The 19,571-nt window shown below is 39.5% G+C and overlaps 1 protein-coding gene across 1 annotated transcript in view; it reads left to right on the top strand.

Moving 5' to 3' along the window:
- The window catches only part of LOC125453325 (protein diaphanous homolog 3-like), a 507,084-nt gene extending 488,404 nt beyond the window's left edge, over positions 1-18,680 (top strand). The window contains exon 28 of the mRNA XM_059646411.1: positions 16,568-18,680. Coding sequence (XP_059502394.1) covers positions 16,568-16,827 — 260 coding nt within the window. The 3' untranslated portion in view covers positions 16,828-18,680. The remainder of the gene's footprint in view (positions 1-16,567) is intronic.
- The last annotated feature ends 891 nt before the right edge of the window (positions 18,681-19,571 follow it).

The raw sequence follows: 19,571 nt of genomic DNA on the forward strand, positions 1-19,571 counted from the left end.
TAACAATGAACACAGATTCAGACTGTTTATATCAAAGGGTTCTGCAACTTTGGAACTCTCTGTCTTAGAAGGCAATTGAGGACGGCCATTCAGTACTTTTAAGACAGAAGTGGATAGATGCTCAGTTGGCACCGATCATCAGGAGTAGATGGGAATATGAAATTCAAAACACAAAGTGATCAGCCATGACCTTATCTCATTGTGCAGTGGGCTCAAGGAACCACGTGGGCTGCCTGTGCTCCTGTTTCACCTGTCCGAGTGTTTCTCTTTTCCCTTGGCTGTGGAGTGTAGATCCAGTGGGCAAAGTCTCAGTTAAAAGCCAAGCCATTTAAGATGAGGAGGAATGTTGTAACTAAGAGTATGGTGAATCTTTGGAATTCTCAGTTACAGTTTGTGGAAGCCCAATGGTTAAGTAAATATTGTACAAAATTTGATATATTTCTTGTAACTGATGACATCACAGGAATAACACAGACAATAGTTTTGATCTGGAATGGCAGGCTCAAGGGGCTGAATGGCCTACTCTGGCTCCTAGGTTCCTATTCTTCTAATCAACAACTTAATGGTAAAGGAACTTCAAGGCTACAATGATCATAATTTGGTTGAATTTCACCTTCAGTTTGAAGCGAAGAAGATTGGCCATAACACTTGTGTTTTAAACCTAAATGCAGGTGCTCTGAGGGCAGAACTGGCTAACGTAAATCAGGAAAAACGGTAAAAATGTTCAAAGGGAATAGATACAGTGGCAGATTTTTAAGGAGATTTTTGATCTTTCTCATCAACAATTAATCAACAACTATGAAAAAAAGACTCTCAGAAGGGTGTCTTGCACATGACTACACGAGGAAGTTATAAATAGTTTCAAATTGAAAGGAGAGCTGTTCAGTTCTGCAAAAGATAGAGTTCGGTCTGAAAATTAACAGACTTTAAGAGCCAACAGTACAACTTGAATGTGGTGTCCAAATGTATGGTAGTTAAATTTGTCATTAACACTTAAGAAAGTTGTCAGGAGGAGGCAGAGAGTCTGCATAGGATTATAAATAGTTAAAGTGTATGTGAAAAGTTTTGACAGATTGTGTACGGTGTGAAAAAAAATCTGAACTTGTCCATTTTAGCAGGGAGAATAGAAAATCAGTGCAGTATTTAACTGGAGAGAGATTGCAGAACCTAAAGGTACAGAGACCTTGGTGTCCTATTACATGAATCACAGGAACATAGTCTGTATATTCAACAGAAGACCAGAAAGACAAATGGAATATTGGTGTTTATTGCAATAGAATGTAAGACAAGGGAAATTTCACTGCAACTCTACAGAGCCTTAGTGAAACTTCATCTGGAATAGTGTGTACACGTTTAGCATCCTTATCAGACAAAGATTATAATTGCATTTGACACAACTCATAGAGGTTTACTCAACTCATTTATCAGATGAAAGGTTTATCTTATGAAGAAAGGTTGAACAGCTTTAGCTTTTATCATTGGAGTTTCAAAGAATGTGAGCTGATTTTGCTGAAACAGATAAGATCTAGAGGGGACTAAAGAGGGTATATTCTGAGACAATGTTTTCTCTTTTCGGACAGCGTACAATTATGGCACCTGATTTAAATATGAGGGGTTTGGTTTTTAAGATGGGGATGAGGAGAATTAATTTTCTTGCAAAAGGTTTTCAGTTGCTTTCAAGTCACTCATAAAAAGTGCAAATAGTTGAGGCTTCGGCATCAATCCCTGTGGTACTCGACTAGTTCCAGCTTGCCAACTGAAAAAGGATAATTTATGCCACTCTCTTCTTTCTGATGGCTAGCTGGCAGCAAGAACTGAACAGTATCCTGGACAGTGAAAATTGGCAGGGCACATTTGCAATACACAAATGCCAGCAATGACCATCTCCTGTCAGAGACAATGCAACCACTGCCCCTTGTTATTCTATGGTATTACCATCCCTAAGTCCCCACTATCCCTGGAATGGTAGGTTTAACGTATGATGAACGGCTAAGGATCCCGGGATTGTACTCATTAGAGTTTAGAAGGTCGAGGGGAGATCTAATAGAAACTTACAACATAATGTATGGTTTAGAAGGGATGGACGCTAGGAAGTTGTTTCCGTTAGGCGGGGAGACTAGGACCCGTGGGCACAGCCTTAAAATTAGAGGGGGTAAATTTAAAACTGAAATGAGACGACATTTCTTCAGCCAGAGTGGTGGGCTTGTGGTATTCATTGCCACAGAGTGCAGTGGAGGCCGAGACGTTGGATGTCTTCAAGGCAGAGATCGACAAATTCTTGATCTCAGAAGGAATCAGGGGCTACGGGGAGAGTGCAGGGAAGTGGAGTTGAAATGCCCATCAGCCATGATTTAAATGGCGGAGTGGACTTGATGGGCCGAATGGCCTTACTTCCACTCTTGTGTCTTATGGTCTTATGGTCTATCAGCATCTTCGAGTTTACCATTGTCCATAAGCACAGTGGCTACTAGCGTAGGTTAGAGGATAGGAGTACTGCAGGTAGTAATTCACCTCCTAACTCCCTAAAGTCTGTCTACCTTCTACAAGGCGTAAGTCAGGAGTGTGATAAAATACTCTGCTTTTGCCTGGGTGGGTCCAGCCCGAACAACACTCAAGAAGCTTGACACTGTTCAGAACAAAGCACTACATCTATAAACGCCCACTTGTTCAGTAGCAGCAGTGTGTACCATCTACAAGATTCACCAAAGAATCTAATACTGGGACAATTTCCATTTAGAAGGACAAAGGCAGCAGATATATTGGAACACCATAATTTGCAAGCCACTTACCATCATTATTTAGAAATATATTGCTGCTCCTTCACTGTCACTGGGTCAAAATCCTAGAACTCCCTCCCTGTAAGCATTGTGGATTTACCCACAGCATATGGTTCAAGAAGGAAGAGTTAAATAAATTTTTGGAAGATAAAGAATTTGTGGTTTGTGGAGGAGGAGAGTGGATTATTGACTTGAAACTTCAATCAGATTAGCCATGATCTTATTGAAGATTAGAGCAGGCTAAATGAATGAAAAGCTTATTTCTGCTTCTAACTCCTATGTTATGCCCATTGTAAAATACACATTGCAGGTACCTGGATGTCTTATTGAAGTAGGCAGTCCATTAATTCACTTTTATCTGGTATATTGGTTTGACTAAAATGTCTCAAAATATCATTTCTTTTTGACTAAAATGTCTCAAAATATCATTTCTTAACTGTGTTGCCAAAAAGCAGTCTGCAAGAAGTCTTTCAGCATTTTCAATCAGGGAACAATTTTGTTCCCACCCTTTATTAAAACCTCCTAACAATGAGATGCACTATCAACAGTCCATATAAAATGAAAGCACAAGAGCAGGATGGAAAGTGAATGAGAGATATGTTAATTAAGGCCCCACCAAAGGATGAGATCTGCCATAGGAAGTCGTAGATGCAGATACAGTTACAACATTTGAAACACATTTGGACAGGCACATGAATAAGAAACTTTTCGAGGGATATGGGCCAAAGGCTGACAAGTGGGACTAGTTTACTTGAGAAACTTGGATCGAAAGGTCTGTTTCTGTGCTGTATGACTTTATGACTCTCTACATGTACAGACATTGGCAGAGAGAGGTTGGCGTAATGAAGGCTGAGTCTAGCCATGCTACTTGTGCTGGGTCCTGGAACAGCTACACATTAATCAGTGAGAGGGAAGATTTGAAAATTTCGAAGCGGTGTGCATTGTTTTCTTCAAATTAAGATCCTGCAGTGTAAGGTCCAATGTTGAAAGCATCGATTTGAAATCACTGACTAACCTGGAGGCCTGTTTAAAAGGGTGAATGAAATGTGTTTTCATGCAAACTTCCGCTTAATATGGGACACTGCGTTATGCTGACTCCGCTTGAATTACACTGAATGAGCAGATCTGGTGCATATTTGCTTTAAACAACTATCACTAGCACTGGCTGGACCAAGTCAAGCACTGCTTGACCTCACTGTTCCTCTGCTGATATCACACAATGTTCTCAGATCACCTTGCATATTGAAGACAAACTCCAGCTTCTTTACTGTCACCTGTCCACTTAACCTCTATAGTAGGCGATCAGTGAAGATACATAATGGTGTTAACATTGTGCAGTAACACATTTGGTAAACCAGCAGAGAAGCCAGTGTCTATGTCGAAACTACCAGAAACTATTTGTCAAAAGGGCCACAAACCTTTTATATTAAGGAGACAGGGGAACAGCAGATCTCATTCTGCTCCATAGGTTAATGTGACCTACAGCCAACCCATGGCCACTCTCCTCCTCTGGGCCCAGTGGCTAACTCAGCATAGAGATTTTCTTTCTTCTCTCTTGATCCAAACCTGGAGCAGAGCATATGCTTGATGCTGACATTGGCTACATTTAAGTCAGACTCCAACCTAGAAATGATTTGTTTACTAAAGCTGTCTTTGGGTAGCTGGATCATTAACTGTCAAATAGATATCTTATGAATCCACCAGGTTTGTTCCACACCTTCAGACAAGGAGTGGGAAGTTAGCATTTGAAAACAATTTCAATTGTGTATCAGAGCATGACCTTCCCCCACCCCAGCGGAACTGTCTGTTCTTCTCAGTCTAGCAGTTAGACACTCAATTGTTCTGCCATTCCCACATTCCCATCACTTAATCGGAACTATCAACATTTTCTCTCTACTAGCCCACCCCCTCCCCCACTATTGCATAAATGTTGCCCCTTCACACGTCACTTCAGCTCTGATGAAGAGTCATCGAGACTCAAAACATTAGCTTGCTGTCTCCATGGATGCTGCCTGACCCTGGCTGTGATCGCCAGCATTTTTTTCTGTTTGGGAGATGACTGGTACTCATTAATAATAACGGAGGCTGTCTCACAACATTATGGGGGTGTGTTACTAGGTGTACAATCACAGCACAATGGTTTCCAATCTAAGTTTCTCAGTTGGAATACTAAACTGTACCATATTGCATTTATTGTTTTCTTGGGGATCTTAGCCTGACCACTTTTATTAAATATGCCTTATATCGCATTGCCAAAATTGGTCCAACTAGTCCACACTGACCATGTTCCCGAACTATACTAGTCCCAGAGATAATAGGAACTGTAGATGCTGGAGAATCCGAAATAACAACGTGTAGAGCTGGACGAACACAACAGGGCAAAAAGCATCTTAGCAGCAGGAAAGCTGATGTTTCAGGCCTAGACCCTTCATCAGAAAACTAGAAAAATCTGATGAAGGTAACAAAGTGTGGAGCTGGATGAACACAGCAGGCCAAGCAGCATCTCGGGAGCACAAAAGCTGACGTTACGGGCCTAGACCCTTCATCAGAGATTCTCCAGCATCTGCAGTTCCCATTAAATCTGATGAAGGGTCTCGGCCCAAAACATCAGCTTTCCTGCTGCTAAGTTGCTGCTTGACCTGCTGTGTTCATTCAGCTCTACACCTTGTTATCTCTATATTAGTCCCACTTGCCTGCAGTTGGCCTATTTTCTCTAAACTTTTCCCATTCATGTACTTATCTTTTAAATGTTGTAACTGTACCTGCTTCCACCACTTCCTCTGGCAGTTTATTCCGTACATGCACCAATCTCTGTATAAAAAATGTCACCCCTCATGTCCTCCTTAAAACTTTCTCCTCTCACCTTAAAAATATGCCCCGTAATTTTGAAGTCCCCCACCCGAGGTACTATTCACCCTGATTTTATAAACCTCTGTAAGGTCACCTTTCAACCTCCTGAGCTCCAGTGAAAGAAGCACCAGCCTATCCAATCAATTTTTATATCTCAACCTTCCATTTCCAGCAACATCCTGGTCAACTTTTTCTGAATCCTCTCTGATTTAATTATATCCTTCCTATGGCGGAATGACCAGAACTGCATACAATACTTCAGAAATAGTCTCACCAACATGATGTTACAATTCATATACTCAGAGGTTGGAGCAATGAAAGCAATCATGCTAAATGTCTTCTTAACCATTTCTCTACATGTGATGCAAATTTCAAAGAATTATGTACCTGAACCCCGAGATCACCCTGTTCTACAACACTACTCAGGGTGTTACCATTAGCTGTGTGAGTCCTGCTTTTGTTTATTTTACCAAAGTGCAATATGTCACATTTATCCAGATTAGAGTTGATCTGCCCAATTGGATCAGTGGGCTGAGGAGTGGCAGATGGAGTTTAATTTGGGTAAATGCGAAGTAATGCATTTTAGTAAAATAGTCTGATCCCTTGTGGGATTAACAATATATTATTCAAGGAAACTGTTCCAAATACACTGTACATGTAAATGCATATTTTTTCTCATGTCAATTCGACTTTCTCAATCTTCATGAAGATTAAAGCCACCATGTTTAACTTTGATACTACAGCCACATCACATTTCTTAGTACTTGCCTACGGAACCAGATCACCCCCAAAGGACTAAAGTCCACATTCAAACCTTCCCAATTTGGCCCCAACCATGACCCTCCTCCCCACCTACACTCACCTTTACTGGTTCGATCCCCGCCTCTTTGACCGGTCTACCTCCTCTCCACCTATCTTCTCTTCGGTCCATGTTCTATCCACCTCCCCCTCTGTCCCTATTTATCTCAGAAACCCCTTCCTCTCCCCCATTTCTGAAGAAGGGTCTAGGCCCGAAATGTCAGCTTTCCTTCTCCTATGATGCTGTTTGGCCCACAGTGTTCATCCAGCTCTACACCTTGTTATCTATGTTTAACTTACTGCCCTTTTTACTTGCCCTCATTACATCCTGATTTGTTGTAGTATTCAGCTATTCTTAAGGGGCTAAAGATTACTCATACCTTTGTCTTATTCCTTTTGTTACTTCCTGAGTATGTCTTTATAAATTCTACATTTTCTGATCCAAGATCCTTTCTTGCTGTCTTATTTATTTATGACTGTATGTACAAAGCAATCTTTCCCTTCCTGCCTATACTTTTGAAAAGTAACATACCTCTGAATATTAAGTTCCCAGCTTTGATCTCCTTGTAACCATATCTCCAGAATGGCAGTAAAATAGCCAATAACCTTGACTGGTGCCATCAATTCATTTGTTTTGTTCCAAATACTTTGAGCATTCAAGTGGCCTCTTTAAACTTTAGGAATCAAAGTTCCAACCAGCAGCATAAAAATAATTATCTCTAATTATATATTTTACCAGCTCCTAGTTAGAGACCAGTAGCTGCAGTATAAATGCAATTTATTTGTGTTTGTGTATCTCTGGTCATAAAGACTTCCTTCTAAAAATAAAAATTGATTTAAGCCCCAAACTGCCCTTTTCGTTGTTTATTAGAGTACATTGGGAACACAGTTTGGAATGTCCTTGAAACAGTAATATGATTTCTTCTCACATCACTTAGGTTTTTTGAAATGAAGATATGCCTGCCAGAATTTCTCTCAAAAATTTATTGTGGTTTTAACACTACACTAAAATTCTAACTTACTCCCTCGCTAACTTAAGGCTATCCAATCTAGCAAAGCGGTTTTCTCTTTGGACTATTGCTTCTTTTCAGAATTAGATTGTACTTGACCAAACATAATATGTCAACAAATTAAACACTTTATTCAAATTACGATAAATGTGCATTTGTTTAGGTTATTGATTGTTGGTAATAGACCCATTAGACCTTTGTGCCAGGTGCTAAGTCGTTGCCAAGTCTAAAGAGCTATTTGCTGGAAGAAAATATATATTTTAGGTTTGCATTCAAGTCTCAAAGATACTGCAGTTCAAAAAAGACAAGACTGGTCTTTCATTTGTCAAGGACATTTGCTTTTTAAAGTATCCATATTCCTTGTTTATTTTTGGTTTATGCATCCAGACTGTGTTTGGCTTGCAGACTAAAATGAGAAACATATCTGCTCTGTGGTTGCTAATAGTCCAGTCTGTCACTGAGACTTGACACAACAGGCAGAATTGCCTCCCCTTTAATGTTATTTTAATTTCCTTCTCCCTTCCTTTCTTTGGGGCAGTTACTGCCATCTCCCCAAATGGCTCAGTTCATATCATGATTTCAGGATGTAGGAAATTGTAACTATCAATCTGTTTCCTTTGGCATCTGTGTGTTCTGCTTAATTTCTTCTCATGATATGTTTTAGTTCTTCTCTGTCAACATCTTTTATGATTTCAGGGGAGATTCCAGTAGAGGCTTTCTGAACGTCTGAATTGCTTGCTTGTTCTTTGTTGCTCATCACACGTCAAAATATGTTAGTACATTTGGCTGCATTTTACTTATGAGCTAGCTGAGACAAGGAATAGTTTACCAGATATTAGTGAGTGGATATATGAAAGAATATTTCCAAGTTGCTTCTTATGTGACGCCATTGTCATTAAAGACGATACTCACAGATTTCCTGCAGATGCTTGCCTTCAGTTGACACTGTACACATTTAATTAACATATTTACTTAATTCCTCAAATGCCTAGAATTATATTGATATGTGAGTTTTGAGAAGATTTGTAGCTCAGATGGAGGTTCTGGATGTAAGTTTGCTCACTGAGCTGGAAGGCTTTCAGACCTTTCGTCACCATTCTAGGTAACATCATCAGTGAGCTTCCGATGAAGCGCTGGTGTTATGTCCCACTTTCTATTTATCTGGTTAGGTTTCCTTGGGTTGGTGATGTCATTTCCTGTTCTTTTTCTCAGAGGATGGTAGATAGGCTCCAAATCAATGTGTTTGTATGTGATCAAATATTAATTTTTAATGTTAATGTCACACGGATTGAACTATGATCAATTTCTAAACATGAGAAGAAATACCATGTTTAAGCAGCTCCTTGTTAGGTACATTTGACCAGCTGGAGCACTTGTTAAATTGGGTTCACACCAGGTTGGAAGTATACATCAATCTGCTGTGAAGTCCAAGCATTGTGACAGTGCTTTCTAGAACAGGTTGCATGTGTCTTGGCTCCTGTGCAGTCAAGAACAGCAGCTTGATTTCCAAGTTACACTAATGCTTTCCCACTGATGCATATCCAAAACTGCTTTACCACCATACAGCCACCGAGTCATACAGCACAGAAACTGACCCTTAGACCCAAGTCAACCACACTGACCGCACATCCCAATCTGACTTAGTCCCATTTTCCAGCATTTAGCTTATATCCCACTAAATCTTTCCTATTCAGATAGTCATTCAGTTGCCTTTTAAATGTTGTAACTATACCAGCCTCCACCACTTCCTGCAGCAGCTCGTTCCATACATGCTCCACCCTCTGCATTGAAATGTTGTCTGTCAGATCCCTTTCAGATCTTTCCCCTCTCACCTTAAACCCATGCCGTCTAATTTTAGACTCTCCTAGTCTCAGAAAAAAACCTTGACTATTCACTATATCATGCCCCTCATGATTTTATAAACCATTACAGAGATGTTTTGAAAAAAATCTTTTTTGGCTTTAGATACAGATTTTGTTATCTATATCTGTTGTATTTTAAAAGTGTATGCTCTTGCATATTTTCAGGTATAAAGTCATATGTCACATTTGCAGCCACTGACTATTAAAAAGTGATACGTACCAATTTCAGCCATGCTTCCCCACACTGTTAAATATATGTCAGCAGCTGTTAAAAATCAAACTGCAATGTCATGTTCAGATCTATGAATTTCAATTTTCTGGTGTTGACCTAAGTAACTTCAAGAACAGCAATACCAAAACGCAAATAAACGACCCGTCTGAGCGCAATTTTGAAACTTATTGATGAAAATGCGATTTATTAACATGAATAATATAGTTATCAACAAAACGAGCATCACACCATTTTAAGACCTAACTTAATCTTCTCATACACTTGCAAAGTACTACAACAGAACCAACAAAATGAAGCTTGCTACAGTAAGAAGGGGGTCACAAGCAGAAATTTGAGGGTCACAAGCAGCAAGCCAGCAATGGTCAACCGTCCATCTTTGCCCTCACAAGTCTTCTCCTCTCTCCTCCACTGCTGACTGAATGGTCACAATACGAAAAGCACAGCACTACAGTTTACAAGGGCTGGACTCCAGTGATTATTTGCAGTAGGTTTAAAATGCCTTATTTTAAATATCATGTGACATTTAAGTGATCAAAAATATCTTTCGTGAAATGAAATCTTTCTGGCCAGCTGTCAAACTTTGGTGAAATTCTTTGCAAATTACCAGTGAAATGAGGCCCCTGTAGAGCTAAGGAACCTAGAAGCTGCCAAAATGGTTCAATGATTTAATGTCGATGTCCCACAGCTTCAGATGTAATCAGCAAATGCTTCAGTATTAACATAAATGTTTTTCTAACCTCAGCTGTCGGAAAGAAATGGAACCTTCCTATCCCTTTCTGATCAAATTCATTTTACTTGCTTTTGCATAATTAACATCCCTTGATGATACCTAACCTTTCTTTCAAATATTGAGTGTTGGTCTAGGTAAAATCCATGCTAGTCTGAACAATCAGCAGAAAGTATGTGAAGTGAAATTGAAATAGATTTTACACAATCTCCTCACTTCTAATATTTAGCATTCTTAGCATGAATTTCAGAAGCGAATGATGTGCTGTCGTTTTGTTCTTTCTCAATCACATAAAATGTGCCATTTCATAAGGTCATTTCTGTTATTTCATCCTGCTAAAATTTGCCTGCTTTGAAAATTTCAGTGTTTTGATTCAGTTCTGAATAATTGAAACAAATGGCCAGATTTTGATCAGGGAGTCTGGAAATATTGCAGCTCATACTAGACTCACCTGAAATGCAAAGTGCACGTTCTGGAGAGGACGATTGCAATATAAAGGCAGGCTTGCCAACACCAGATGCGAGGTGTAAATGGGCACAGGACAGGGTGTTCCTGGTCTGGGTGGCCGGATGGTTTCGAAGTTCCATTTCAGTTCTTTGGACTTTGGCCATGAAGCTCTCATGCCCTCAACCTTTACATACCATCACCTCCGAAACCACATCCCATAGCCCTCTATGCCCTTCATACCCACCACACCCTCACACACTTACATCACCATGACTAGAGCTCAGAAAACATGTGGAGATAAAAAAAGCCCTAACAATCCAATCAGCTCCTACCTATACATGTTTGATAATGAAAAAGGCTCCCACTCAAAGTTTTTAACTCTCCTTAACTGCTTAATTTTTTTTAAAAGCTTCTATTCAGACCTACTTCAAAGATAGACAGTCTTTTAATAGACTCAGTTAAACTTGGAACTTAGAGCCCTCATAGAGATATTAAGCTTTCAAAACTCAACTAAGCATTTATAATGGCATGATGTTAGTCAATGGGAAAATGTCAAAATGAACTCTTGTTGAAACTGCATGACCAGATGTTATTGCCTCGTCGGGCAGACACAGCATGGGTTCATGAAAGACAGGTCATGTTTACCTAGTTTACTGGAATTCTTGAGGACATTACCAGCGTAATGTCATCAAATTACTCTGCAATTTGAGAGGGAGAAGATTGAATCAGAGGTAATGGTAGTACAGCTGAATAAAGGTGACTACAGAGGCATGAGGGAGGAGCTGGGCAGAATTGACTGGAAGTGGAGCCTAGCAGGAAAAAGAGTGGAACAGCAATGGCAGGAGTTTCCGGGAGTAATTCAGGAGACGCAGCAAATATTCATGCCTAGGAAAAAGAAGCATGGTACAGGGAGGATGAGGCAACCATGGCTGACTAAGGTAGTCAGGGATAGCATAAAAGCAAAAGAGAAAGCATATAATGTGGCAAAGGGCAGTGAGAAACCAGTGGATTGGGAAGTTTACAAAGACTGACAGAGGGCAACAAAAAAAGAAATAAGAAGGGAGAAGATTAAATAGGAGGGTAAGCTAGCCAGTAATATAAATGAAGACTATAAGAGTTTCTTTATATATATATATATAAAGGGCACAAGAGAGGCAAAAGTGTACATTGGACCACTGGAAATTAACAGTGGAAAGATAGTACTGGGGAACAAGGAAATGGTTGAAGAACTGAATAATTACTTCACATCAGTCTTCACAATGGAAGACACGAGTAATATCCCAGTAATTCAAGAGAGTCAGGGGGCAGAGCTGAGTATGGTGGCAGTCCCAAGGAAAAGGTGCTAGTAAAACTGATTGGCCTGAAGGTGGACAAATCACCTAGACCAGACGGACTACACCCTAGAGTTCTAAAGGAGATAGCTGAAGAGATAGTGGAAGCATTAGTGGTGATCATTCAGGAATTGTTAGAATCAGGGAGTGTCCCAGAGGAACGGAAAATCGCTAAGGTGACACCCCTGTTTATAAAAGGAGTAAGGCAAAAGACGAGAAATTACAGGCCGATTAGCATGACCTCAGTTGTGGGTAAGATTTTGGAGTCCAATGTAAAGAATGAGATTTCTAAATATTTGGAAGTATAAAGTAGGGCAAAGTCAGCATGGCCTCATCAAGGGGAGGTCATGCCTGACAAATCCGCTAGAATTCTTTGAGGAAGTAACGAGCAAAGTAGACCACGGAGAGCCAATGGATGTTATCTATTTGGACTTTAAGAAGGCCTTTGTTAAGGTGCCACACAGGAGGCTGCTGAGTAAGATAAGGGCCCATGGTGTTAGAGGCAAGGTGCTAGCATGGATTGAAGATTGGCTGTCTAGCAAAGGAAGAGATTGGAGGATAAAGGGGTGTTTCTCAGGATGGCAGTGGGCCGCAAGGGCCGGTGCTGGGATCACAACTTTTCACTTTATACGTTAATGGTCTAGGTGAAGGAACTGGCTAAGTTTGCAGACAATACAAAGATAGCTGGAGGGACAGATAGTATTGAGGAGGTGGGGAGGCTGCAGTAGGATTTGGACAGGTTAGGAGAGTGGGGAAAGAAGTTGCAGATGGAGTACAACGTGGGAAAGTGTGAGGTCATGCACTTTGGTAAGAAGAATAAAAGCATGGTCGGTTTTCTAATAGGGAAGAAAATTCATAAGTCTGAAGGGCAAAGATACATGGGAGTTCTCGTCCAGGATTCTCTCAAGGTAAGCTTGTAGGTTGAGTCAATAATCAGGAAGGCAAATGCAATGTTGGCATTTATTTTGAGAGGACTTGAATATAAAAGCAGGGTTGTACTACTGAGGCTTTATAAGGCTCTGGTCAGCTACATTTGAAGTATTGCATGCAGTTTTGGGTCCTGTATCTCAGGAAGGCTGTCCCGGCCCTGGAGCGGTTTCAGAGGAGGTTAACAAGAGTGGTCACAGGAGTGGAAAGCTTAACATATGAGGAAGTTTTGAGGACTCTGGGACTATACTTATTGGAGTTTTGAAGGATGAGGGGGGATCTAATTGAAACTTACAAAATACTGAATGGCCTGGACAGAGTGGATGTTGGGAAGTTGTTCCCATTGGCAGCAGAGTCTAGGATCTGAGAGCACAGCCTTAGAGTAAAGCGAAGACCTTTTGGAATGGAGATAAGGAGAAACTACTCCATGCGGAGAGTGGTGAATCGATGGAATTCACTGCCACAGAAGGCTGTGGAGGCCAGGTCATTGTGTACATTTAAGACTGAGATAGAAAGGTTCTTGATTATCAAGGGGATCAAAGGTTACGGGCAGAAAGCAGGAGAATGGGGTTGAGGAACTTATCAGCCATGATTGAATGGCAGAGTAGACTCGATGGGCCGAATGGTCGAATTTCTGCTCATTTGTCCTATGGTCTTATGGACAACAGGGAACCAGTGGATATAGTCCATCTGCACTTCCAAAAGGCATTCAACAAGGCATTGCACAAAAGGCTGCTGCATAAGTTGAAGGTGCTGAGCATTACGAGTAACGTATTAGCATGGATAGAAGATTGGTTAACTAACCGAAAGTAGAGTGGAAATAAATGGGTGATTTTCTGGTTGGCAAGGAGTGGCCAGCAGTGAGCCTCAGGGATCAGTGTTGGGACTGCAATTGTTCACAATTTACTTCATTGATGTAGAGTTTAGGACCAAGTGTAGTGTGTCAAAGTTCATAAATGACACTAAGATGAGTGGTAGAGGAAAGTGTGCAGAGGGACATCAGTAGGTTAAGTGAACGTGTAAGGGCCTGGCAGATGGAATACAGTGTTGGTAAATGTGAGGTCATCCCATTTTGGTAGGACTATCACCAGAAGGGATTCTTATTTAAATGGTGAAAAATTGCAGCCTGCTGCTGCACAGATGGACCTGTGTGTCCTGATGCATGAATCACAAAAAGTTAGTTTGCAGGTGCGGGAGGTAATTAAGAAGGTAAATGGAATATTGTCCTTCATAGTTAGAGAGAAGGAGATTATAAATAGGGAGGTTATGCTGCAGTTGTACAGGGTGCTGGTGAGCATCTGGAGTACTGTGTACAGTTTGGGTCTCCTTACTTGAGAAGCTATGTATTGGCACGGAAGGGGTTGTGAAGGAGGTTCACCAAGTTGATTCCAGAGTTCAGAGAGCTGGCATATAAGGAGAGATGGAGTAGACTGGGCCCGTACTCATTAGAATTTAGAAGAATGAGGGTGGTCTTGCAGAAACATATAAAATTATGAAGGAATAGATGATATAGAAACAGGGAAGTTGTTTTCACTGGCGGGTGAAACCAGAACAAGAGAACATAACCTCAAAATAAGGGAGAGTAGATTTAGGACTGAGTTGTGGGGAACTTCTTCAACGAAAAGATTGTGAATCTGTGGGATTCCCTGCCCCATGAAGCAGTTGAGGCTACATTTTAAGGCAAGAATAGATAAATTTTTGAACAGTAAAGAAATCAAGGGTTATAGTGAATGGGTGACTAAGTAGATCTGAGTCCACAAAAAGTCCAGCCATGATCCTTTCGAATGGCGGAACAGGCTCGGGGGCCAGAGGGCCTACTCCTGCTCCTACTTATGTTTTCTGATCCACAAGTAGTTTAAAGAGCAGGGTATTTAAAAACAAAATCAGATCATGAATTTGTACAGACCTTACCTGCCTTTCAAGAGTGTTTGTGTGTACTTCATTAATTCATCGCTCCCATTTTGTGGCCAACAAGCCTTGCAATAATCAAGCTCAGCACTGAGCTCAAATAGCCTTGCTGAGCTTGGGTTTGCCTCATGGGTAATCACAGCCCGTCCAGTACTGTTCCCACCAAAAATTGGTATGTCAGAAATAGTGTCAACACTCCTACACCCAGGTCCCAGCTGCTATTTTTAAAAGTCAACTGAGATCTCCCCACTCCACAAACATCTGACTTCTCCATAAAGCATTGTCTTGTTCTTGAATTAAATAGTCTAAATAATGCCAGGGGGAAGCTTTCATTTTAAAAATGTCTACTCAGTGTCTAGCTGGCATTGGAAGTGTTGACATTGACACCTCACCATTTTTGACATCTTGTTTGTTTCTCTAAATTTAAGCTCCTTCAAGAAGAAACAAGTTGGACAAACAGATATGAAATGCTTTAATATATGAGTCTGTCCTGGTAGTTCCTCCAAAATACTTGTTTTCCTTCCTAACTAAACGCAAAGTGGGCTGAGCTTTGCTACAGTACAGAGAGACAATACATCACAGTCTAATGTATCATGTCACCCTCTGCGCGCCAATACTGTTTCTCAAAAATCCATTCTGAAATACTGCTAGGCAGGAAAGCCGTTACATTTTAGAAAAAAAAACGTTTATTTTCTTGCCTCTGGTCTAGAGGTGATCATACTACAGAGGTTTGCTGAGATTGTCCAAGCTGCTGTGTAAAGTGTTCATCCATCACCATGAGCCCTCTGGTCATGAAATGACAGTACAGTAAATATCTTCAGCAGCAGCCTTTTAAAGTACAAGCTGTTTTCTGTAGGAATTTTCAGCTTTCACATAAAACACACAGTCATGAGTGACTGCGTCTGTTCCAAAGTCATTACTGTTTGGATGATAGAACATCTTTCTGAGAATAACCAAAAACTTTAAATGTCATGTCAAGTTTGTTGAGACCGTTTTCAGGCTGTGCTCAAGGTTACATGAATATGGAATGTCCTTTTTTTATAGTTGACGATATGGGAAAGAATAATTCACAATGTTTGCTCGATGTCTGCAAACTGGCTGATAAAATTTCAGTTTTTTGCTCCTATCAGGCAAAGTCATTTAATCATTGACTGTACAGCTGACGTCTGAAGCAGATATGATAAGTCAAGATCACTGTCACTTATTAATAACATGCTGCAAATGTATCAGATAGGTGGTACATTGTGTTTGAAAATTAAATTGTGCTTTTCTGTGCCTCTAAGCCTTTTAAGATGGGTCTCAATGCACTGCAGTTTGAAATGAAAAAAAAGTTTTGTTGTATTATTGGGAGTTGATGCTCACATTTGTCTTTGTGTACATCCCACCTGCCTCACTTAATATGTAAATGCTAATCAGTTTATTAAAGATGCATTATCTTTTGTTGGCATCATTCCCTTGGAGCTGAATTTACTAAGGAGAAAAACATGATTGCTAAATTGGGATCGTGAGGTTTATGCTAGCAATCCTGTATTTAACGAGTGATGTTTATGTGACTCTGTGTGATTGACATTTCTTCTAATTTCCAACACTTTTAGTTCACACCTCTGCTACTTGCATGCTGTTTGCCCCACATTACATAGTTGCTTTGCAACTCTTCAGTAACTTAATTCCCCTTTATGTTTTTTTTTCCCAATGCAGAAAATCAAAATGCTCAACTGGAAAGGTCACATTCTGGTCAGAATATCCACTTGAACACAGCAAGAATTCCAATTACCAAGGAGTCCAGTTCTGAAACAGAGGCATATTCAACTACCACAAGCAGTAAAGCTGTCAGGAAACAGGAGGGGCATGTTGTTTCAGACCCAATGAAGAAGGAGATGGGAACCGTTATTTCTAACACTAAGAACAATGCTGTTCCTGAAGTAGAAGCACTACTGGCTAGGTTACGTGCCCTATAAAGTTCACATTTGAGATCTAACTATGACTTAAAAGCTGCAGCATTATTAAAGTTGCTCTGCATAATCCAATAAACACTGCCAGACACATTTGTTCAAACAAATCATATAGCCACTTTGTGAATGGAGGTGAACCTATAACAACAAAAATATGAGGTTAAGATATGGAGTCTATTCTTTAGTCCTGGTGAAGCAAAGCAGCAGGAATTCTGTACCTGCTTTGTGTGCTTGCATTTGTGCCCAGATTCTATAGGGAGTCTGTTTATCCAAATTGACTTCCTTCTTCCTTGCTGTTTGCACAATACCTTATCCCTAAATCAGATTATGTATGCATCAGATGTTTTCAATTCACAAATGACACATGCAGTACATTTGCAGGAAGTCACCAGGGTTTGAAATCAGACCATTTGTACGAACAGTACTCTGAAGTTTCTTATTTTTAATCACCTTTATATCTGCATTACAAAGAAAATATCAGTACAGTTGCAACAATAAATGCTTTACTGATGCATTTTGATTTATAATATATGCCAGTTAAATATAGAATTAATTTGGTGTTTGCCATCTGAATTGAGTTTATTTTTGTTAATATTTGCCACCATTTTGATTTATAAAGGAATATGATATGTCTTTTGCAGGACTGACACAAACATTTACCAACAAATATGTAGTACAAAGTATACTTTACTTTATTACCAACATATCACAGTAATAATTCTACTGCAGTAGAATATATGCTTACCAAGTATTGCACAGTAGATGATTGCTTATGCATCAAAGAATATCATCATCTGCTTTTGTAGACCAAAAGTTTTTTTAGTTATGTCTAAAATACATTCAAATGTACAAAAATATATATTTTCAGCCTATTAATTGTTATATTCACTGATTGTTAGAGCAGAGATTTATTTTGGTTATTTTTACAATGCTTTTATCCTCTGCATGATCCATTCAGAAAGAGTGAAAGGTATTGGTTACCATCACTGTATGGACACTTTGGTATCAACTATAGTTGTATATGTAATATTTACAGGATAATTTCCGGAGCATTTTCTTCTGTGTATTATTTCTAAACATGCAGCCTGAATTCCAATTATTTTCTTTCTCATTTGTCTCACATTCTAGTTTTCAGTTTGCATTCTAGGAACCAAGTCTCCAGGATCAGACGCCAGGATTACCAAGGGTCCCATTTGAATTTCACCTTGCCTCCTTAATTGGTCATCCTTTGTGGGGTTGTAACACAAGTGTATTGTTCTTCATTTGAAGCAGTTTGCCCATGCCTCTCTATCCTGACAATTCACATTAATTTGACCACTATCCACTTTGCAATGTTGGTGTTGATGGGACAAGAACTCTGTATATGCTATACCAAGTAATCAGTGATTAGGGATTGTATAGCTGATTGTTATAAAAGTCTTTTTTGGCTTTTGCTTGTGACTACTTGGTCTGTTGGAACAAATATGGGACCACATGTTAAATCTAGTATGTAATTCCATCCGGTCATTTTTTATTTTACATGTAAATATATTCCCAGCAAATCAATTAAGAAGTGTTAATGTGTTACCTAGGAAATTATGCAATTCTTTCTATAATTACTTTGAAAGGAAATTTAATATTTGCAAATGATCTCGACATTCCATGCAATATATCCATGAATGTATTAGAATGGATCCATGTATGACATTTGTGTCTGTGTCATTGTAGAATGAACATATTTACAGATCTAAAGTTGTGACTTCATATTATTGCATACCTGATGCTCCTATTTCCTGTATTTCAATTGCCAAAAGCAGTGGTTAGCAAATAACTCACTGGAATAAGGGACAAGGCATATTATGTTGCGTTGAAATATTTCTATAATAAAAGTGTCACTTATACAGAAACATTGCATTTGTTCCTTTAAGACAATAGTTAAAAATCTCACCATTTAATTGATAGAATTATATTAAGTGCAAGATATATAATAAGTTTGATTGCTTGTTTCTGGTAAAATAAACTTGATTTTTGCAGTGCGATTAGATTACTTCAGCCACTTAGAGCAAAAATAATTATGATTAAAATTATATTTATCTTCAAAGTGTTAATATGACCAAGAGTAGCAGATGCAGTTTTGGTGTAGATTTTGAGTAATTAAGCGTTACACTGCCCAATTCATTATTACTTGCTTACTGCACTACCCACAATGTGAGGTATTGAAACTGATGGAGCAAGAGAGCATGAAGCATCTGGTGTCTTGGTTAATAAAGGGATATACAGTCTACCTCCCTAACTAATGCGATACTAAGTTAGGGTAATACGCTGACTGATAAGGTGGATCTCATTCAGTGAATTTATGACAGAGCAGGTGTCAGTTGAGAAACTGCAATTTTAAACAAAAAATCCACAAACAATTAGCAACCTGAAGACATGAGACTGCACTTATGTTTCTCTTTTGAACAAAAGAAGCTGTGTGCCAGTCACTAGGAATGATCACATCATTAACATCAGATTTATTCCACTACTGAAGAACATAAGAAATAAAAGAGGAGTCAATGATGCAGCCCTCAACATTTGATCCACCATTGAAAGAGTTAATTGTTGAAATTTTACAACTCCACTCTCCTTTGACTCCTATGTGCTCAAAAGTCTTATCAATCTCAGCCTTAAACAGTTGTTTAACATTTTAGCCACAGGGCCCTCGAGAATAACAAAGAATCATAGCTCGCTTGTGATGAAATTTCCCTTTGCTCTACGTTCTCTAGCCAGGG

The sequence above is a fragment of the Stegostoma tigrinum genome, chromosome 6, assembly GCF_030684315.1.
Source record: "Stegostoma tigrinum isolate sSteTig4 chromosome 6, sSteTig4.hap1, whole genome shotgun sequence".
NCBI lineage: Eukaryota > Metazoa > Chordata > Chondrichthyes > Orectolobiformes > Stegostomatidae > Stegostoma > Stegostoma tigrinum.